General features: G+C 43.1%; 3 protein-coding genes across 8 annotated transcripts in view; 1 reads left to right on the top strand and 2 right to left on the bottom strand.

Moving 5' to 3' along the window:
* Positions 1-441: 441 nt before the first annotated feature.
* LOC121537868 (N-alpha-acetyltransferase 10-like) lies at positions 442-4,026 on the bottom strand. 2 transcript variants are annotated; one of them, XM_041845491.2, is made up of 8 exons: positions 3,838-4,026; positions 3,347-3,445; positions 2,970-3,028; positions 2,840-2,885; positions 2,522-2,637; positions 2,173-2,220; positions 1,765-1,849; positions 442-1,465 (listed from the first exon to the last, which is right to left on the bottom strand). In XM_041845491.2, the coding sequence occupies exons 1-8, from the start codon at positions 3,856-3,858 to the stop codon at positions 1,280-1,282; spliced, it is 660 nt and encodes a 219-aa protein (XP_041701425.1). In that variant the 5' UTR covers positions 3,859-4,026; the 3' UTR covers positions 442-1,279. The 2 variants fall into 2 exon arrangements, with proteins under 2 accessions (XP_041701425.1, XP_041701426.1); XM_041845492.2 differs by having other exon boundaries at positions 2,173-2,217.
* A 595-nt stretch (positions 4,027-4,621) lies between these two features.
* On the top strand, positions 4,622-18,521 carry LOC121537866 (ceramide kinase). 3 transcript variants are annotated; one of them, XM_041845485.2, is made up of 14 exons: positions 4,622-5,057; positions 6,428-6,526; positions 6,796-6,933; positions 7,087-7,215; positions 7,500-7,563; positions 7,808-7,947; positions 8,158-8,232; positions 8,680-8,832; positions 12,090-12,195; positions 13,067-13,170; positions 13,462-13,658; positions 16,883-17,190; positions 17,509-17,630; positions 17,669-18,521. In XM_041845485.2, exons 1-13 carry the CDS (start codon positions 4,934-4,936, stop codon positions 17,579-17,581), a joined length of 1,710 nt encoding a protein of 569 aa, XP_041701419.1. In that variant the 5' UTR covers positions 4,622-4,933; the 3' UTR covers positions 17,582-17,630; positions 17,669-18,521. The 3 variants fall into 3 exon arrangements, with proteins under 3 accessions (XP_041701419.1, XP_041701418.1, XP_041701420.1); XM_041845484.2 differs by having other exon boundaries at positions 17,509-18,521; XM_041845486.2 differs by lacking the exon at positions 4,622-5,057 and having other exon boundaries at positions 6,436-6,526; positions 7,106-7,215; positions 17,509-18,521.
* The window catches only part of LOC121537867 (glucose-6-phosphate 1-dehydrogenase-like), a 19,588-nt gene continuing 18,147 nt past the window's right edge, over positions 18,498-19,938 (bottom strand). For 2 of the 3 annotated variants that reach the window (XM_041845488.2, XM_041845489.2), the window contains exon 13: positions 19,014-19,742. In XM_041845488.2, coding sequence (XP_041701422.2) covers positions 19,652-19,742 — 91 coding nt within the window. In that variant the 3' untranslated portion in view covers positions 19,014-19,651. The other variant, XM_041845490.2, reaches the window with a different exon arrangement.

The raw sequence follows: 19,938 nt of genomic DNA, 5'->3' as shown, positions 1-19,938 counted from the left end.
TTCTCTAAATGCATTTTATTTGAGAGGGGAGGTCTCATTTTTATACTTCGATCAGTTAAGAGAAAATAAATGTTCAGCTTTAAATCTGGACATCCTGCTAAAGACAGCATTATATGTACTTCAACACCTCTTAAAATGTGTGTGAGCAAAAGCACCACAAGGCAGGCTAAATACACAAGTGTGAGGGTGATAGATTCTCTGGGTTTGTTTCCTGTCTGTCTGGTTTGTTCTAATGAAGAAAGGAACAGAGCTGCATGCTTAGATAGAAATGTGTTGTACAGAACAGACATGCTTCTCAGTCAAGTAAAATATGGACTTTTGTCAGCACTATTCATTACATTTCTACGTTATTACCTAGTGGTCACTGAGAATTTCTCAAAATATTTAAAGTTGCATTTTACTGGCCATCTAGTACGCAGAGAAGAAATACATTACAAAATGTATTACTTGAAACTTTTATTTTGAGTATTTTGAAGAATACTTAACAGACCTGATTTTGACACATCCAAAAACACAGGTTATGTTTTCAAAATGTGTAGATTTCATGGGTGGGGTGGCCGACGATGAAGTACTAGTGACAACATCAAATATAATTACAAACTTTTATGAAACCAGTCGTGAATTTGTGCTCAAAATCCACTTTCATTCCAGTTCCAAAAACATTCCTTTCAACCAATTCTCAATTCGCTTTGTTTGTCACTAATGTCAACAGAGAAAGTTATGGAAAAAAACTATTACTGTACGGTGTAAAGGTCAAATATATATTACTGTTCGGTGTACACTGTAAAGATAAAATATATTATTGTAGGGTGTATGCTGTAAAAGTAAAATATATTACTGTACCGTGTACACAGTAATGGTAAAATCTACTACTGTATGGTGTAAAGGTATAATATATAACTGTATGGTGTAAAGGTAAAATATATTACAGTAGATGTATGGTGTAAAGGTAAAATATATTACTGTATGGTGTAAAGGTAAAATATATTACAGTACAGTGTAAAGGTAAAATATGTTACTGTACGGCGTAAAGGTCAAATATGTTACTGTACGGCGTAAAGGTAAAATATGTTACTGTACGGCGTAAAGGTAAAATGTATGACTGTACAGTGTATGTTGTAAAGGTAAAATATTCAAAGTAACTGAGGTGAATAGTTGAAGATGAACACTGGGTAAAGATTGAAGCCAAATCAGTTTTTTCCTTTTCGGCAAGAGATAAAAAAGTGTAATAAGTAACTTTCATGGCGAAATTAAAAAATGGCTACTAAAGATGGCAGAGTCATTGTGAATCGGAGGATGAATCTTTGACGTCTGTGCTCTCTGTAGCTTCGCTAACTTCACTGAGCTCTTTGCTCTCTCCACCACTGTCCCTCTCTCCCTCTTTCTCCTGGTCACCAGGTGTGGTCGTAGCGGTAAGGGTCTCCTGACCCAGTGCCTTCACTCCTGGCTTCCTCAACTGTGGGACCCATAGACAGAAACAACAGACACACTTGGTCAGAATGCACTAGACAGACACGTGGTCAGAATGCAGCTTTGACCAGGTTCTGGATATCGAAAAAATATGTTCCGCCTATGATAAAAAAGAGACACTGCAATCTATGCTCCCATGTGGAGTATTGGTAAACATAGACAGCAGTGTGTGGAGGTGTCTCTCTTAATGGTTTGTTTAAAGGTTGACCTTACCCTCATGGCAGAGAGGAGCCACTGTATGCAAAACACTATCAAGCCATGCTGCTGGAAAGAAGGATAGGAGTTAAAACTCACCTCATCAGCCATGTGAGCTAGGTCTCTCTTCATGGCATAGGCATCCTCCCCATCTGCATAGTATTTGGGCTCTATTTCACTAATCCTATAGAGGTGAATGAAAATGATTAGTATGTGAGTGGGGAATAGGATCAACACATTATACATGGACATTGTTTGTGATCGTAGCACTGCAAACAATCACTGGTTAAATAAGGGAAAAGTAAATCAAATAAACAACCTTTGGATACATTTGAATTCTGCAGCAGAGACCATCATTTGGATATATCAGTAGGGAATATGACTCCACAGTTCCCGAGACAACCTCACTTTGACTAGGAGGCTGACATGCAACATCAACATTTACATAAGCACTTGCTTTAGGAGGGTCCGTTTACACATGGACAGGAGGAGATCCATGTTACTTACTGGAATTTCAGTGTGTTGGAGTACAGGTGCAAGGCCGCTCGGTTACTGCAGTAGGAGAAAATGAGATGGATGCAATTCAAGTTATTTGTGAACCAAAAAATACAGATACAGATCAACAGGATAAAACAATACAAGTCACATTAAGAATGGTCTGAAAAACAATGTCTCTCTGTATTCAAATGATCTTCTGTCTATACTTCTCTAGAGAACAGGAGAGTGATATGTATTCAACATTCCATTACAACAACTAATCTGGAAATTCTTATCTAAGAGCAATATAACAATGACTAGTGGAGTGGTGGAGACATCTCATTGAAGTCCAACACAGACATCCAGCACACTGCACTACCTTTTCCGGACATGAAGTGAGACATATTTGGCATTGAAGTTTTCAATCATAGCTCGGCTGGCTTGGTCCATCAGCTTCTGAGCCAGACCCAGACGTCTGTGAGAACGCTTGACAGCCTGAGAGACAGACAGACACAAAGACAATCCAAACATTTGTTAACAGTCCTTCCTGTCACTCAACAACAACAACTAAACAACCTGACAAGGTGCTGCAGATGAGAGGTCACCTCCTTCTTCTGCAAGCTCCTCCATAGTCTACTGCCTATCCCATATTGAACCTATAAAGTACTACAATGAACAGTACAGAACCAAGACTCACCAGGGATGTGATGTGACCATGGGGGACATCATCTGGGTCCTCCTCCCTGCATGCCACATAAAGAGTGAGGGCTTGATAGACACTGACAAACAATGGCATGAGATAAGCTCTGTAGTTCAGGTATACTCACATCTTGGCCAAAACATATCCCACTATTTTGCCATTCTCATCCTCTGCGATGTAGGAGAGCTGAAAGATGAACAAAGAGGTGATGTTAGAGATAGACGCACAGAGTTACACAGACATCTGCTCTTTAATTATGTTACTTTTATTTATTTTTATTTAATGTTATTTTTGGTCTACACCTGTTGTATTCGGCGCATGTGACAAATACAATTTGATCTAGTAACAACTAGCTAGACCAAAATCGAATGTTACTCATTCCTATTGGTTGAGTAGAGAAATTCCATTTTTGACTGATTGAATGCAAGAACAAAGACTTGACTCAAGTGATATGAGTGAAGTGGCAATGGAGATGTCTGATGATGAAGAGGAAGCCATATTAACCTGTGGCCAGGACAGTCCATGGTAGAAGTAGTATTTCATCTGGTAGTTCTCTGGGAGACACAGCAGGTTGCAGTGCTGCATGTTCATAAGGTCCTCCGGCTGAGGAAACAGAACAACAAGACATGTCAATGGTTTGGACACTGATTGAAACAATGGCACTTGAGAAAAGGGACAACCAGAAGAGATGTCATGTCTGGACTGTGGACACTGATTCAATCAAAACGTCACTAACGTTACTAACTAGCTAACGTAACTACACTTGAAGTGGAACTAGTTACTCTTGTTCACTTTGTATCCAGCTAGCTACCGTAGTAGCAATCCATTTACGTAGTAGCTAATTAAGCTAGCAGCAGTTTCACTTGACAAGCAAACGTGCAGCGATCACAAAGCCTTGCATTGTTATTATAAATAAGAATTGATTTGATTTGATTAGCGATGGGTGGCTAGCTAGCTAGCTAACACACATAGTGTTGCATGGTCGGCTCACTTACCCTCGCGTTGCGAATATTCATGTTTTCTTCGACTGTCACAATTTCAGATGATGAAATGTATAAAGTATGGAACTAAAGTGTTTTATGAACTCCTAACGTTGTCTATAAATTATGTTTAAGATATGTTAGTTAGCTAAATTGAAGGGGAAGCATGCGATAAACCGGAAGGGGTCCAGAGGTGAGTCCCGCCTCTAGTTGCGTGGGATTGGACTGGCTACAGCGGAAATTATGAAATAGAACCTCCAACACCCAATGAGGACAGGAATACATTTTGACGGACATATCAGTGAAGGCGCACTTGATTAGTTTGCCCGGTGCGCCGGGAAGCTGAGTAAAATAGGTGTTATCCGGCGCATGCGGGATGAGCTACCATAAATCAAGTACACCTAGACTCCCCACAGTCCATGCACAAGCCTTATTAAAAAATGTCCCTAGCATTGGCAATGATCAGTGCATTACCAAGGTATTACGTTGATATTCGTTTTTTTAAGGGTAATTAAGTCAACAACATTAGGCAACTTCTCAGTTCAATTCAAGTTCAGACAGTTTAGGCTATAAAGACTAGAGTTGGCAAAAAAAAAAAAAAAAGACTTATGAAATGTAGGATATTTCATACAGAGCAGTTAAAAGTGTATAAAGAGTAAAAGGAATCCAATATTTTGACATAACTTGAATTTATGCTAATTACCTGCAACGGGTAGTAACAGCCAATCAGAGAGCAGCATGCAAATGTTAACGACAGGTGCGAGACGAGAGAGGCATATAAGGAAACCAAAATATTTTTAGAAAAGAAGCCTACCTGTCACTGACATGCGCGTTAATATAAAGACAGGGACTTTACAGATACAAAAAAGTTTCGCTATCTTATTAATCTTATCAGAGCTATATGGTATCTGAACAACACTTTGAGATATTGTTTTGAGAGTGGAGCTGGTATCAGGAGAGGTTATAATTTGAATATGCGGCAATATTGAATTATTGGAATAATTTGTAGAATAAATCGTTCTACCCTTGCCTACATTCTTCTGTGAAAGTAAGATAGAGAACTACAATCCTGTCTATCTATACTATAGACGTTTGTAGAGATACATGTAGTATGGACGTAGGTCTAGTACAGTTGGAGTCCAGTCTATGGGTTGGTAAGAAACGTTACCGGGCAGCCCTTACCGGTTTGCACCTCAACTGGACTGAGCTCGATAAGAAGAACCGCGATAAGACCGGTGAGTCCCTTTTATCCTTTTATCCCTCACTTTCATCGTGCATGGCATCTGTTGACCCCCTCTCTTTTTAAATGCAGACATTTAATTATATACATTACATTTAAATACACTTTTATGTAGGCTCATATAGAATTTATATAGGATTTTATCTTAGGTTGCCTAGTAATAACTGCATAACAATCTCATTCACTCTTAGAATAAAGTAAATAAAAGGACGACTTGACTAGCCTCATATGGTAATCATTCCATCCCATCAGCATTACACAGCATGCTTCTTGTTGTTTTGAGTAGAGAGAATGTGTGCTATGCACCACTAATAGAAAGTCACCAAACCTGTCTTGGAGACAGCATGCAAGTGGAGACTAATGTAAATAGGCTACATGCTAGTGGTAAAATGTGAAGACTTATTTCAACAATTATGAAATGAAATTATATCCATTCTGTAAAGTTAGTAGGCTAGTAAGTAGTGTGTGTTTCAGAGAAATTGCTATAAACAGACAAATTATTATAGGCACACTGTATTTCACTCATGAAGAATGTTGCTTTTCCTGTAAAGGTGAATTACAAGTTATACAGCACTAACACAAAACACTAGAAAACACACACACACACACACACACACACACACACACACACACACACACACACACACACACACACACACACACACACACACACACACACACACACACCTATCTGATATGCCCTTTAATTAATAGTCACATGAGCTCAATATAGGCAAAATATTTACCAGTGTGTGTGTATGTGTGTGTTTGTGTGTGTATGTGTGTGTTTGTGTGTGTGTGTGTGTGTCGGTGTCTGTAGCCTCCTTTACACCTTGCGCTAACATGTGAGTTTGATGAGCTGATCAATATGACCCAATCACTATCTGACCAAGGTTTGTCGCATCTACATATTGTATTAAAATGTGTCTCTTAGCCGTCTATAGTGTCCGCATTGTGACCATATTAGATGGTCCCTCCCTGTATGCAAATTATTTGACAGATACTTTCAAAATCATGTTTATTTTTAAGACAATTACTGATGCCACAAGTCAATAGTGCTACCTGTCAATGATTTTAGAGGACGGTATATTGATTGAATGAATTTAAATGGTTTAACCATCCAGATCTGTTTACACTTGATTGATATTCAGACACAATGTGTGCCTGAATACCTCCGGAGGTGGCGAGGAAGATCTGATCACAATCAGATCACAATGTGTCTTTTAATCATCTACAACTGCCTAAAAATGTGGGCACTATCAGAATGTGGACAATATCAGGACAAAGGACGCATGTTATCACCAGGTATAAACAGGGCTTATGTGATACAAGTTTCAATGTCATACTGTGCCTGTGTGATCCTAGTTTCAGTACCAGTGTCGGAGGTTGTTGGTGTGGAGGAGGGGCGTGTGGAGGTTCTACCCCAGAGGTCAGTTTCTGAAGACACAGACAGAGACTTCACAGGTGAGTTATGTTACTGCCCCAAGGTCAGATACACAGTCTCTGGTAACAGACGCAGCGAGAGATTTGGTTCTGGGAGCCGAGATTAGACACAACACAAAATCAAACAAGCGATTTATTGGTGTGTGTGTGTGTGTGTGTGGGGGGGCTTATAAGGATTCTTTATTAAGCCTTGATGTACTTTGTTTAAAGTGTGAACAGTACGCTTTCTCTCTCCCCCCAATCCCTCTCCCCCTCCCTCCCTCCCTCCCTCCCTGTGTACTGTTCTGCAGTGTTCTATGTGAAGCGCAGCAGCAGTGGTAGTTCCTATGGGTTGCTATGGCACCTGGGCAGGACCCAGTTCAGCTGTCCCAGCAGGGACCTCAGAGACCAGTGGATGACCCTGCTGAGGATTGCCCTCAAAACACACAGTAAGGATAACTTCACTTGTCCTGAGATAAGATAAAATAGATAAAATAGTGCAATTCTTAACCCCCCCGCCGCTGCCAACTGTTGTTTGTTATGGATCCACTCTGTCTCCTCTCTTTTTCTTTGGATCTGTCTATCCTCCTCTCCTCTCTCAGGCTCCTCTCGTCCTCACAGGTTGTTGGTGTTCATCAACCCGTTCGGAGGAAAGAAACAAGGGAGACAGATCTATCACTCTCTAGTGGCCCCACTGTTTGAGCTGGCAGGTATCAGCGCTCATGTTATAGGTGAGACCCGTGTGAGACAATAGTAATGCAGAAAATCCTGTGACGTACTGACAAACCGATAGAACTGGTAGTTAAGTTTGTTTCGTGGATTTGTCTGTAGCAGGCTAATTACCAAGTGCATTGTGTGGTGATATTGGCGTGACACATAATTATGCTCATAATTACATGGTCTATTGCAATATAATAACATGGTCTGTTGCTATATAATAACATGGTCTATTGCTATATTATAACATGGTCTATTCTAGTAGTAAAACACATTTTGCTTTGTTTTTGTCATTCAGTGACAGAGCGGGCCAACCAGGCGAGAGACCACATACTAAAGAAAGACCTGACTGGTTTCGATGGGTACGTCAGACATTTGAATGTTGTCATGTAAACAGCAACACTATGGCAGCCAATTATTATGCCGTAATGCTACCCTATTCACTGCTTTTGATGAGGGCTCTGGTCAAAAGTATTAAGGCCCATAGGACTCTGTTCAAAAGAAGTGCACTTTATAGGGAATATTGAGTAGCGCACTACATTTCAGGCGTAGCCTGTGATTGGGTTTCATCACATCACTGTTTGTTTATGTTTGTCCCTACCTCAGTGTGGTATGTGTGGGCGGGGACGGAATGTTCAGCGAGCTGCTGCACGGTGTGATTGGCCGAACACAGCAGGAGGCAGGGCTATCGGAGCATGACCCCTCTCTACAGTCCTGTGACCTTCACATTGGCATCATTCCTGCAGGTGAGAGAGACATCATTGATCAATAATTAAATAAGTTGATCTCAGAAGACCTTCCTCAAAGAAAGTGGATGTTCTCTGATGTTCTCTTCGCGCCCTTCTGAAATTTGAGAAGGAGGTGAGAAGGGAGGACACAAGGAATCAAGAAAAGACTTAAGATTAACCCTAACTATAAAGATGCGTCTGATATGAGTCTGTGTGTTCTCTCCTCAGGCTCCACAGACTGTGTGTGTTTCGCCACTGTGGGAGTCAATGACCCAGTGACCTCTGCTCTGCATATTATCATTGGTGAGATATGATCTTAAATTAAAAACACATTTAATAAGACATAATACATTTGAGATTACATTGTACTTGACTTTGTTATCTGGTGTATCTTAAAATCATCTTTAGCCACTGGGGCGGTAGGTAGCCTAGCGGTTAAGAGCGTTGAGCCAGTAACCGAAAGGTTGCTGGTTCGAATTCCTGAGCCGACTAGTTGAAAAATCTATCGATATGTCCTTGAGCAAGGCACTTAACCATTGCTCCTGTTAGTCACTCTGCATAAGAGCGTCGACTAAATTACTAAAATGTAAAAAGCATCACTTTACTGGAGCCATAAGCAGCAACTTTAGCCATAAGCAGTCATAAGCAGCATCATCATTTCACAAGGGCAGAGTTGTGAAGTTAATGTCAATATTCAAAATCATGATCTAAAACCCTCCTTGTCCTCCACATTCCCACAACCCATTGCAGGAGACTCTCAGCCTCTGGACGTGTGTTCTGTCCACCACCGCTCGTCTCTGGTGCGTTACTCTGTGTCTCTGGTAGGATACGGGTTCTATGGAGACGTGCTGGCTGAAAGTGAGAGACACCGCTGGATGGGGCCTCTCAGATATGACTATTCAGGTATGGAACGGAAAATTCAAGCAGCAATAGACGAGAAGGTGTGCGTTATTGTGATTATTGGCACAATGTGATGCAGTCACTATGTATGAGGCGATGCTGAGTACCATCAGCTTCACATGGTCTAATATTGCAGACATATGTCATAGACAGGGCCTCTCAGATATGACTACTCAGGTATACTGTATATGGAATGTATATGGAATGGCCTAAAACAGAGGCTATTACATTCAGTTATTATATAATATTTCTTAAACACCGTCTGCTAGACCAAGGTGAAGGTCTGAGGATAACGATACAATTAGGAATTAGAATACTACTAATTTAATAGGATCTCTATGATATCTATATCTATATCTATAGATAGATAAATAGATCTATCTACGCTACCGTTCAAAAGTTTGGGGTCACTTAGAAATGTCCTTGTTTTCTAAAGAAAATCATTTTTTTTGTCCATTAAAATAACATCAAATTGATCAGAAATACAGTGTAGACATTGTTAATGTTGTAAATGGCCATTGTAGCTGGAAACTGCAGATTTTTAATGGAATATCTACATAGGCGTACAGAGGCCCATTATCAGCAACCATCAGTCCTGTGTTCCAATGGCACGTTGTTTACTAATCCAAGTTTATCATTTTAAAAGGCTAATTGATCATTAGAAAACCCTATTGCAATTATGTTAGCACAGCTGAAAACTGTTGTGCTGATTAAAGAAGCAATAAAACTGGCCTTCTTGAGACTAGTTGAGTATCTGGAGCATCAGCAATTGTGGGTTCGATTACAGGCTCAAAATGGCCAGAAACAAATAACTTTCTTCTGAAACTCGTCAGTCTATTCTTGTTCTGAGAAATGAAGGCTATTCCATGCGAGCAATTGCCAAGAAACTGAAGATCTCGTACAGCGCTGTGTACTACTCCCTTCACAGAACAGCGCAAACTGGCTCTAACCAGAATAGAAAGAGGAGTGGGAGGCCCCGGTGCACAACTGAGCAAGAGGACAAATACATTAGAGTGTCTAGTTTGAGAAACAGACGCCTCACAGGTCCTCAACTGGCAGCTTCATTAAATAGTACCCGCAAAACACCAGTCTCAACGTCAACAGTGAAAAGGCGACTCCGGGTTGCTGACCTTCTAGGCAGAGTTGCAAAGAAAAAGCCATATCTAGAGGGAAAGATGAACGGCACAAAATACAGAGAGATCCTTGATGAAAACCTGCACCAGAGCGCTCAGGACCTCAGACTGGGGCGAAGGTTCACCTTCCAACAGGATAACGACCCTAAGCACACAGCCAAGACAATGCAGGAGTGGCTTCGGGACAAGTCTCTGAATGTCCTTGCGTGGCCCAGCCAGAGCCCGGACTTGAACCCCATCGGACATCTCTGGAGAGACCTGAAAATAACTGTGCAGCGACGCTCCCCATCCAACCTGGCAGAGCTTGAGAGGATCTGCAGAGAAGAATGGGAGAAACTCCCCAAATACAGGTGTGCCAAGCTTGCGGTGTCATACCCAATAATACTTGAGGCTGTAGTCATTGCCAAAGGTGCTTCAACAAAGTACTGAGTAAATGATCTGAATACTTATGTAAATATGATATTTAATTTATTTTATTTTATACATTAGCAACATTTCTAAACCTGTTTTTGCTTTGTCATTATTTTACATTTTTTACATTTTAGTAATTTAGCAGACGCTCTTATCCAGAGCGACTTACAGTTAGTGAGTGCATACATTTTTCATAGTGGCCCCCCGTGGGAATCGAACCCACAACCCTGGCGTTGCAAGCGCCATGCTCTACCAACTGAGCTACAGGAGGACCAGTATGAAATTATGGGGTATTGTGTATAGATTGATGAGGGGAAAAAACGATTTAATCCATTTTAGAATAAGGCTGTAACGTAACAAAATGTGGAAAATGTCAAGTGGTCTGAATACTTTCTGAATCCACTGTATATATACATATATATCTACAGTGCTGTGAAAAAGTATTTGCCCCCTCTCAAATTTTCTCTTCTTTTGCATATTTTTGGTACTGAATGTTATCAGATCTTCAACCAAAACCTAATATTAGATAAAAGGAACCTGAGTGAACAGTGAACAAATAACATAACAATTACATACTTATTTAATTTATTTCATAAATTAAATTATACAACACCAAATGCCCCTGTGTGAAAAAGTAATTGCCCCCTTACACTCAATAACTGGTTGTGCCACCTTTAGCTGCAATGACTCCAACCAAACGCTTCCTGTAGTTGTTGATCAGTCTCTTTCGTCGCTGTGGAGGAATTTTGGCCCACTCTTCCATTCAGAACTGCTTTAACTCAGCGACATTTGTGGGTTTTCAAGCATGAACTGCTCGTTTCAAGTCCTGCCACAACATCTCAATTGGGATTAGGTCTGGACTTTGACTAGGCCATTCCAAAACTTCAAATTTGTTGCTTTTTAGACATTTTCATGTAGACTTGATTGTGTGTTTTGGATCATTGTCTTGCTGCAAGACCCAGCTGCGCTTCAGATTCAGCTCACAGATGGATGGCCTGACATTCTCCTGTAGAATTCTCTGATACAGAGCAAAATTCATGGTTCCTTCTATTAAGGCAAGTCGTCCAGGTCATGAGGCAGAAAAGCATCCCCATCACACTACCACCACCATGCTTGACCGTTGGTAAAAGGTTCTTACTGTGGAATGCAGTGTTTGGTTTTCGCCAGGCATAATGGGACCCATGTTGTCCAAAAAGTTATACTTTTGACTCATCTGTCCATAGAATATTCTTCCAAGAGTCTTGGTGATCATCCAGGCAAACTTGAGTCAACTTTATGTCTGGCGAAAACCAAGCACTGCATTCCACAGTAAGAACCTCATACCAATGGTCAAGCATGGGGGTGGAAGTGTGATGGTGTGGGGATGCTTTGCTGCCTCAGGACCTGGACGACTCGCTCACTACATATCAAGCTCTAAGGAGTAAGTCATGTCTATAATGACAATCTGCATCATGACAGAACATTCAAATATAGTGTTACATACCAATTAGAGAAACTCTATCCTCACTACCTCTCTTTCTCTGTGTTTTTGTCTCTGTGTTACCTTCCAGAAAATGTATCAACCCCTACAAAAATGTCCATTAATTATAATCCACATAATAATTCACATTTCCTGTTGCTGCAGGATTCTTTTCCTGGTGAAGCAAACTGTCTCAAAGTAAAATCATACATCTGTAGGATGGTTGCTAACCCCCCTCTCTCCCTCTCTTCCCCCAGGTGCTATGGTGTACCTGAGTAACAGGAGCTATGCAGGCCTAGTTCAGTACCTACCAGCAGACCACCAGCTCTCCAGCCCCAGGGACAACACACGCTGCCTCTCTGGGTAGCAACTAACAATATTTCTCAGAAAATAAAAACACTCACTCACTGCCTGGTACACAGATCCAAAACAAGGCTTACCCAGGGAAGAAAAGAAGGATGGTCCTCCTCTTTACTTGTTACAGAGAGGAACTAATACATACGTACTAGCACATGCTCCTCTAAACGTTGTGATTGACAGTGTGTTTTTAACTACATAATGATAAGCTTAGCATGAACAACTCACTGAAGCTAACAGAGGGACTTCTGATACCACTACCAGTCTCAAATGTAAGGTCCTGATAGAAACAGTTGCCCTAGATTTCATCACCTCAACCGTTCCATGGTGAGAAAGTGTTCTGGCTACTTGACATCATCAGAAGGCTATAGTGACATGACCTCAATTCCCCCCCGGGGAAGAGCCTCAGCCTCAGCCGCAGCCACTTCCACCTGCAACAGAGACCCAGGTGTCGGGTGTACTCCTGTACCTTAAGGAGGGCGATTTCCATGGCAACCTGATCTGGACGAAAGGAGAGAAGAAAGGAGAGACAGCACCTCCTGGTCTGTGAAAGAAGAGTGGAGCCTACCTCGGTGAAAGACTGTGCCCAATCTTTCTCATCTGAAATTACTGGAAGAACTGCCCCATTGTCTGTGAGGGAGGGGAAGGAACTGGGAGGTGTTACATACAAAAGGATGCCGGTATCTTTAGTCTGTTATCGATAGCTACCGCCAAGGGTCTTGTGAGGGACTGGAAGATGATGATACACATATGAATGGAATGCATGGCTATAAAGGAACATGTGCTGTTGTTACGTCACTGAAATGTATCAGTATGTTATACCTATGTCGCGTGTAAAAATGGCCAATCGTTGGTAACGTGTGCACGTGGGTTCCAGGTGCAGAGTGTGTTCTACGAGCACAGGGAGGCTGTTCCCCCACTCTCCAGATGCTAGTTCCAACGACAGCTCCCACTTCAGTCAGTTCAGCAGCGACTCAGAGGGTAAGTCTATACTAACGTGCAGCCTATACAAAAATCTACACAGACTCTAAAGTCTACACACTGTGTACCTACAGTCTACACACATCCTATGTAATGCAATGGAGGTGGTTCGATGAACCACGCTTGGGTGATGAGTAACTTTGCCTGAGACTGGAATACTTATGTTAGCTCCTCAAGTTAATGCCTGGGCTTTAGCTCAGTGGGCTAACAGTATTGTGGCATGCAGGAGACCAGGGCTCAAACCCTGGTCGGTCACATAACTCCCTCTGCTCTCTCTGCCCCATGCTGCAGGTGATTGGGTGAGTGTGGAGGGCCGGTTCAAGGCTGTGTCTCTCACCTGTATGTCTAGCTCCTGTCCTCGCAGTCCCCTGGGGCTGTCCCCCTCAGCACACCTGGCCGATGGGACAGGTGACCTCATCATTGTACGGGACACACACCCCCTAGGGTTCCTCACCTTCCTACACAGACACACCAGCTCACAGGACCAGGTAAATCTAACCCTAACCCAGTGCCAGGTCAGGACCAGGTAACCCTAACCCAGTGCCAGGTCAGGACCAGGTAACCCTAACCCAGTGCCAGGTCAGGACCAGGTAACTCTAACCCAGTGCCAGGTCAGGACCAGGTAACTCTAACCCAGTGCCAGGTCAGGACCAGGTAACCCTAACTCAGTGCCAGGTCAGGTAACTCTAACCCAGTGCCAGGTCAGGACCAGGTAACTCAGTGCCAGGTCAGGACCAGGTAACCCTAACCCAGTGCCAGGTCAGGACCAGGTAACTCTAACTCAGTGCCAGGTCAGGACCAGGTAACTCTAACCCAGTGCCAGGTCAGGACCAGGTAACCCTAACTCAGTGCCAGGTCAGGACCAGGTAACTCTAACCCAGTGCCAGGTCAGGACCAGGTAACTCAGTGCCAGGTCAGGACCAGGTAACCCTAACCCAGTGCCAGGTCAGGACCAGGTAACTCTAACTCAGTGCCAGGTCAGGACCAGGTAACTCTAACCCAGTGCCAGGTCAGGACCAGGTAACTCAGTGCCAGGTCAGGACCAGGTAACCCAAACCCAGTGCCAGGTCAGGACCAGGTAACCCTAACCCAGTACCAGGTCAGGACCAGGTAACTCTAACCCTAACTCAGTGCCAGGTCAGGACCAGGTAACTCTAACCCAGTGCCAGGTCAGGACCAGGTAACCCTAACCCAGTGCCAGGTCAGGACCAGGTAACTCTAACTCAGTGCCAGGTCAGGACCAGGTAACTCTAACCCAGTGCCAGGTCAGGACCAGGTAACTCAGTGCCAGGTCAGGACCAGGTAACCCTAACCCAGTGCCAGGTCAGGACCAGGTAACCCTAACCCAGTGCCAGGTCAGGACCAGGTAACTCTAACCCAGTGCCAGGTCAGGACCAGGTAACTGTAACCCAGTGCCAGGTCAGGACCAGGTAACCCTAACCCAGTACCAGGTCAGGACCAGGTAACCCTAACCCAGTGCCAGGTCAGGACCAGGTAACTCTAACCCAGTGCCAGGTCAGGACCAGTTAACTCTAACCCAGTGCCAGGTCAGGACCAGGTAACCCTAACCCAGTGCCAGGTCAGGACCAGGTAACCCTAACCCAGTGCCAGGTCAGGACCAGGTAACTCTAACCCAGTGCCAGGTCAGGACTAGGTAACTCTAACCCAGTGCCAGGTCAGGACCAGGTAACCCTAACCCAGTGCCAGGTCAGGACCAGGTAACTCTAACCCAGTGCCAGGTCAGGACCAGGTAACTCTAACCCAGTGCCAGGTCAGGACCAGGTAACTCAGTGCCAGGTCAGGACCAGGTAACTCTAACCCAGTGCAAGGTCAGGACCAGGTAACTCAGTGCCAGGTCAGGACCAGGTAACTCTAACCCAGTGCCAGGTCAGGACCAGGTAACTCTAACCCAGTGCCAGGTCAGGACCAGGTAACTCAGTGCCAGGTCAGGACCAGGTAACTCAGTGCCAGGTCAGGACCAGGTAACTCTAACCCAGTGCCAGGTCAGGACCAGGTAACTCAGTGCCAGGTCAGGACCAGGTAACCCTAACCCAGTGCCAGGTCAGGACCAGGTAACTCTAACCCTAACCCAGTGCCAGGTCATTTTAATCCTAATCCTAACTCAAACCAACTTGAACCTAGGACTATGTAGGTACAACCTCCACAAGTACCTGGATAATAGGCCAAATTCTGAAGCCATATTGCTTGTTAGATTGCTATCGTATCATGTGGACTGGCGTGCCAGTTTCCAAGTATAACAGTATGGAAATATCTGTGGTCCGAGGAAGAAATACAGTACCAGTTAAAAGTTTGGACACACCTACTCATTCAAGAGTTTTTCTTTATTTTTACTATTTTCTACATTGTAGAATAATAGTGAAGACATCAAAACTATGAAAAAACACTAATGGAATCATGTAGTAACCAAAAAAGTGTTAAACAAATAAAAAAATATGTTATATTTGAGATCCTTCAAAGTAGCCACCCTTTGCCTTGATGATAGCTTTGCACACTCTTGGCATTCTCTCAACCAGCTTCATGAGGAATGCTTTTCCAACAGTCTTGAAGGAGTTCCCACATATGCTGAGCACTTGTTGGCTTCACTCTGCGGTCCAACTCATCCCAAACCATCTCAATTGGGTTGAGGTCGGGTGATTGTGGAGGCGATCATCTGTTCACCTACTCTGCGTCTCACAAAGACACGGCGGTTGGAACCAAAAATCTCAAATTTGGACTCATCAGACCAAAGGACAGATTTCCACCGGTCTAATGCCCATTTCTTGTGTTTCTTGGCCCAAGCAAGTCTCTTCTTCTCATTGGTGTCCTTTAGTAGTGGTTTCTTTGCAGCAATTCGACCATGAAGGCCTGATTCACACAGTCTTCTCTGAACAGTTGATGTTGAGATGTGTCTGTTACTTGAACTCTATGAAGCATTTATTTGGGCTGCAAATGAACGTATCCTCTGCAGCAGAGGTAACTCTGGGTCTTCCTTTCCTGTGGCAGTCCTCATGAGAGCCAGTTTCATCGTAGCGCTTGATGGTTTTTGCGACTGCCCTTGAAGAAACCTTCAAAGTGCTTGACATTTTTCGGATTGACTGACCTTCATGTCTTAAAGTAATGATGGACTGTCGTTTCTCTTTGCTTATTTGAGCTGTTCTTGCCATAATATGAACTTGGTCTTTTACCAAATAGGGCTATCTTCTACTTTGTCACAACACAACTGATTGGCTCAAACACATTAAGAAGGAAAGAAATTCCACAAATTAACTTCTAACAAGGCACACCTGTTAATTGAAATGCATTCCTGGTGACTACCTCATGAAGCTGATTGAGAGAATGCCAAGAGTGTGCAAAGCTGTCATCAAGGCAAAGGGTGGCTACTTTGAAGAATCTCAAATATAACATATATTTTGATTTGTTTAACACTTATTTGGTTACTACATGATTCCATATGTGCTATTTCATAGTTTTGATGTCTTCACTATTATTCTACAATGTAGAAAATAGTAAAAATAAAGAAAAACCCTGGAATGAGTAGGTGTGTCCAAACTTTTGACTGGTACTGTATGTGAACAATTGCTGATGGAGTAACATCTAGCTGCAGTACTAAAAGGCCTAAAATAAACATATTGTGATGGAAGGAAGAAGTTGCTACTGGATTTGATTGACAGTTTTTCGATAGTCGCTTTATGCATCTTCCCTTCTATCTTAGTTTGACCTGCCCTTCGTGGATGTCCACCGCGTGAAGGCAGTGCGTTTCTCTCTCCCGCCCGGAGAAAAGGAGGAAGAGAGGGGTGAAGAGAGGGAGACGGTAAATGATGGCGGGATGGTGGAAGAGGGAGAGACACCAAGCCAGAGCGGATCCCAACATCACCTGGTAGAAAGAGGAGAGGAGCGAGGGATGGCGAACGACAGGAGGAAGAAGAAAGACTTCTTGTGTGGCCTGTGCTGCAGTAAACCTTCAGTGTCCGTGTGGAACTGCGACGGAGAAATACTTCCTCACACTGAGATCCTCTGCAGGTAAGAGACATCTTATCACATTATGGAAATCAATGCTTACCTGACAGAGTTTCAGTGTACATTTAGTACTCTGCTTCAGACCCAACCTGAAGCCTCTAGTAACCTTTTCACACTACTGAGCTGAGCCAAGCTGTTCTGCTCTAGCCTGGTTACGCATTCACCATAATTGCTGAAATCGTGCTGGAAAGGAGAAATAACATATTTGAGCCAGCACAGTAGTTAGACTTAGCATGATTGTGTGACATGTCAATGCTGCGTCTTCCTATTCTGTCCTCATCTGCCTTGTTGTCCCTCCCTCCTTTCTTCCTTCCCCTCCAGGGTTCATGGTCAGCTGGTACGTCTGTATGCCCGGGGCATGGAGGACGGATCAGCCACGCCCACCAGGAAGTGAACTGTGTTAGGGTCCGTTCACTCTACTGACTGAGGAAGGCTGTGTTAGGGTCCGTTCACACTACTGACTGAGGAAGGCTGTGTTAGGGTCCGTTCACACTACTGACTGAGGAAGGCTGTGTTAGGGTCCGTTCACACTACTGACTGAGGAAGGCTGTGTTAGGGTCCGTTCACACTACTGACTGAGGAAGGCTGTGTTAGGGTCCGTTCACACTACTTGCAGAGAAAAACAATGCCAGAAAGGAAGACATTAATGATTCTAATCAATAATTCTGCCAGCTAGGACCAATTAAATGGCTTTCTCTCTGGTGTAGTTTTTTGTAGTGTGAACGGAGCCTTACTGTGATACTGAGGAGATGTATCTTTCATAACTGAAGAAGGCTGTATTACTGTCATGCGGTCAATGGTTACTGTACGAACCCCATGTAGGCTCAATGACAACGTATCAGTTAGTGGGTCATGAAGGATGTCTGTGGAAAGACTTATTTTTCTGACATGTGACTGTATCAACAGAATAACCAACAGAGCCTTACATTTCACATATCTGATGAAATGGTTACTGTAACTAACCCCCCAGTACATTAGGGTCAACATACAAGTTATTGGGACAATGGTCATGAATGATGTCTGAGTTTGGAAGGAGGTGTGACTGAATGTACCAACACAATACCCAAAAGAGCCTTCCATTTCACTTTATCTGCTTTCTCTCTTTAACCAAATAAATAATTCCAGAATATTTAATATTTCAACAAGTCTTAAGATAGAGGCTTGAGGTAATTCAAGGAATATACACAGTGTTCAAAACATTAAGAACACCTGCTCTTTCCATGACATAGACTTATGGTATTTTCGCCTGTAAATGTGTATTCATGTTCATTTCAGCGGCTGATTTGCAGTTATGAAAATGTTGTACTTAATAAATGGACAGACCTTTTTATTAAGCAGAGTTTCGAGCTTTACACATTATTTCTTGTTTATGGCAGAAGTGACATTTACTCCCAGAGAGAAAGAGAAACACCTGAGGCGTTAGTGGCTTTGTCTAGTGAGAACAGAAGAGTAGGTCAAACCTGTTGTTCTTGAACATTGAGACCATTCTCAAACCACAGTGACAGAGTTGATCCAAGAAAGGCAGATACATTCATTGCATGCAGTGCAATTTGATGAATCAGCTATTGTCATTGGGCACATTTGTTTTGCATCGTCCTTTGCCCCAGCTGGGCGGAGTTTGCACATTTTAGACGATTCCATTTGTCCTAAAGTGACATTTTCACCCACCCGGGAAACCGGGCGATGTAAAACGAGCACGCCCAATTTATATAGTGACACATTCATTCTGCTTCCTCTGGCCCTCCCAGCGGTAACAGTCTGCTGTCTGTGGGCTATGGAGTGACAGCAGGCTCAGAACTGGGCCATATACCTGGAGGGAAAGAAACAGGAAACAACATCAGTCAACTGCCAGTCTAGTGGAGCAACTTAAATTAGGCCCAGACCAGGCTAGGCTAGGACTGAGTGATACATAGGAATGTGCTTATGTAGATGCAAATATAATTAGTCAGGTTAAGAAAGTTTAGAATAATTTGGATGTTTTTAGTTGATTATCCTTACCTTGCTGGCTCAGGATTTTCCCTCTTACCTTCAGGGATCTCAATGCCTTCTAGACGACATTCTCACAGGAATTTACATCGTCAATCAAACAATCAGTGAAGTCAATAAATTATCAGGATTTATTTGGTCACAATCAATTTGGTTAGCCATGCTGCAATCAAACGTTGCATTAATCAAGTCCAGAAGTGTTTTCCATAATACTGATTTGTCGCCTGGTGGTTCAGATCTGTTTGTGCTTTAACCAACTCATCTGTGTTTGTTGGCTACAGCACATCCAGTACAGTAGGATACCATGTTAACTCAAATAGGAGAGAAGAGGGAATCAGTCAGGATTGTGAGAAATGCAGAGAGAAATACATTTTCTTCCATGCAGTATAACTGAAATAAGCATCTGGAAAGAGTGGAGAGTAGCAAACACAAGTGAACTTTCACACAGTGTAATTGGTGTGTGTTTTGTGTGTCTGTGTCATGCAGTGTGGGGGTTGACCCACTTGTATGTTCCCTCGTAGCGGAATCCCACCCTCCTCACGAGCTCATCCGCTTCATTTGGACCACGACTGAGAGAGAGAGAGAGAGAGAGAGAGAGAGGGAGAGGGAGAGGGAGAGAGAGAGAGAGGATACGAAGAGAAGCGATGGACAGAATGTTGCATGTGTGGGGGGTCAAACATGGAAAAGAACTGGGACAGATAGAGGGTGGAGGAGGGTTAGATGGACATACGATGTGATGAAAGTAAGGTAGGATTAGTAGTATTA

The sequence above is a fragment of the Coregonus clupeaformis genome, chromosome 24 (assembly GCF_020615455.1).
Source record: "Coregonus clupeaformis isolate EN_2021a chromosome 24, ASM2061545v1, whole genome shotgun sequence".
NCBI classification, from domain to species: Eukaryota; Metazoa; Chordata; class Actinopteri; order Salmoniformes; family Salmonidae; genus Coregonus; species Coregonus clupeaformis.
Note: the sequence above shows the minus strand (reverse complement) of the source record. Positions and strands in the feature narration are given on the sequence as shown.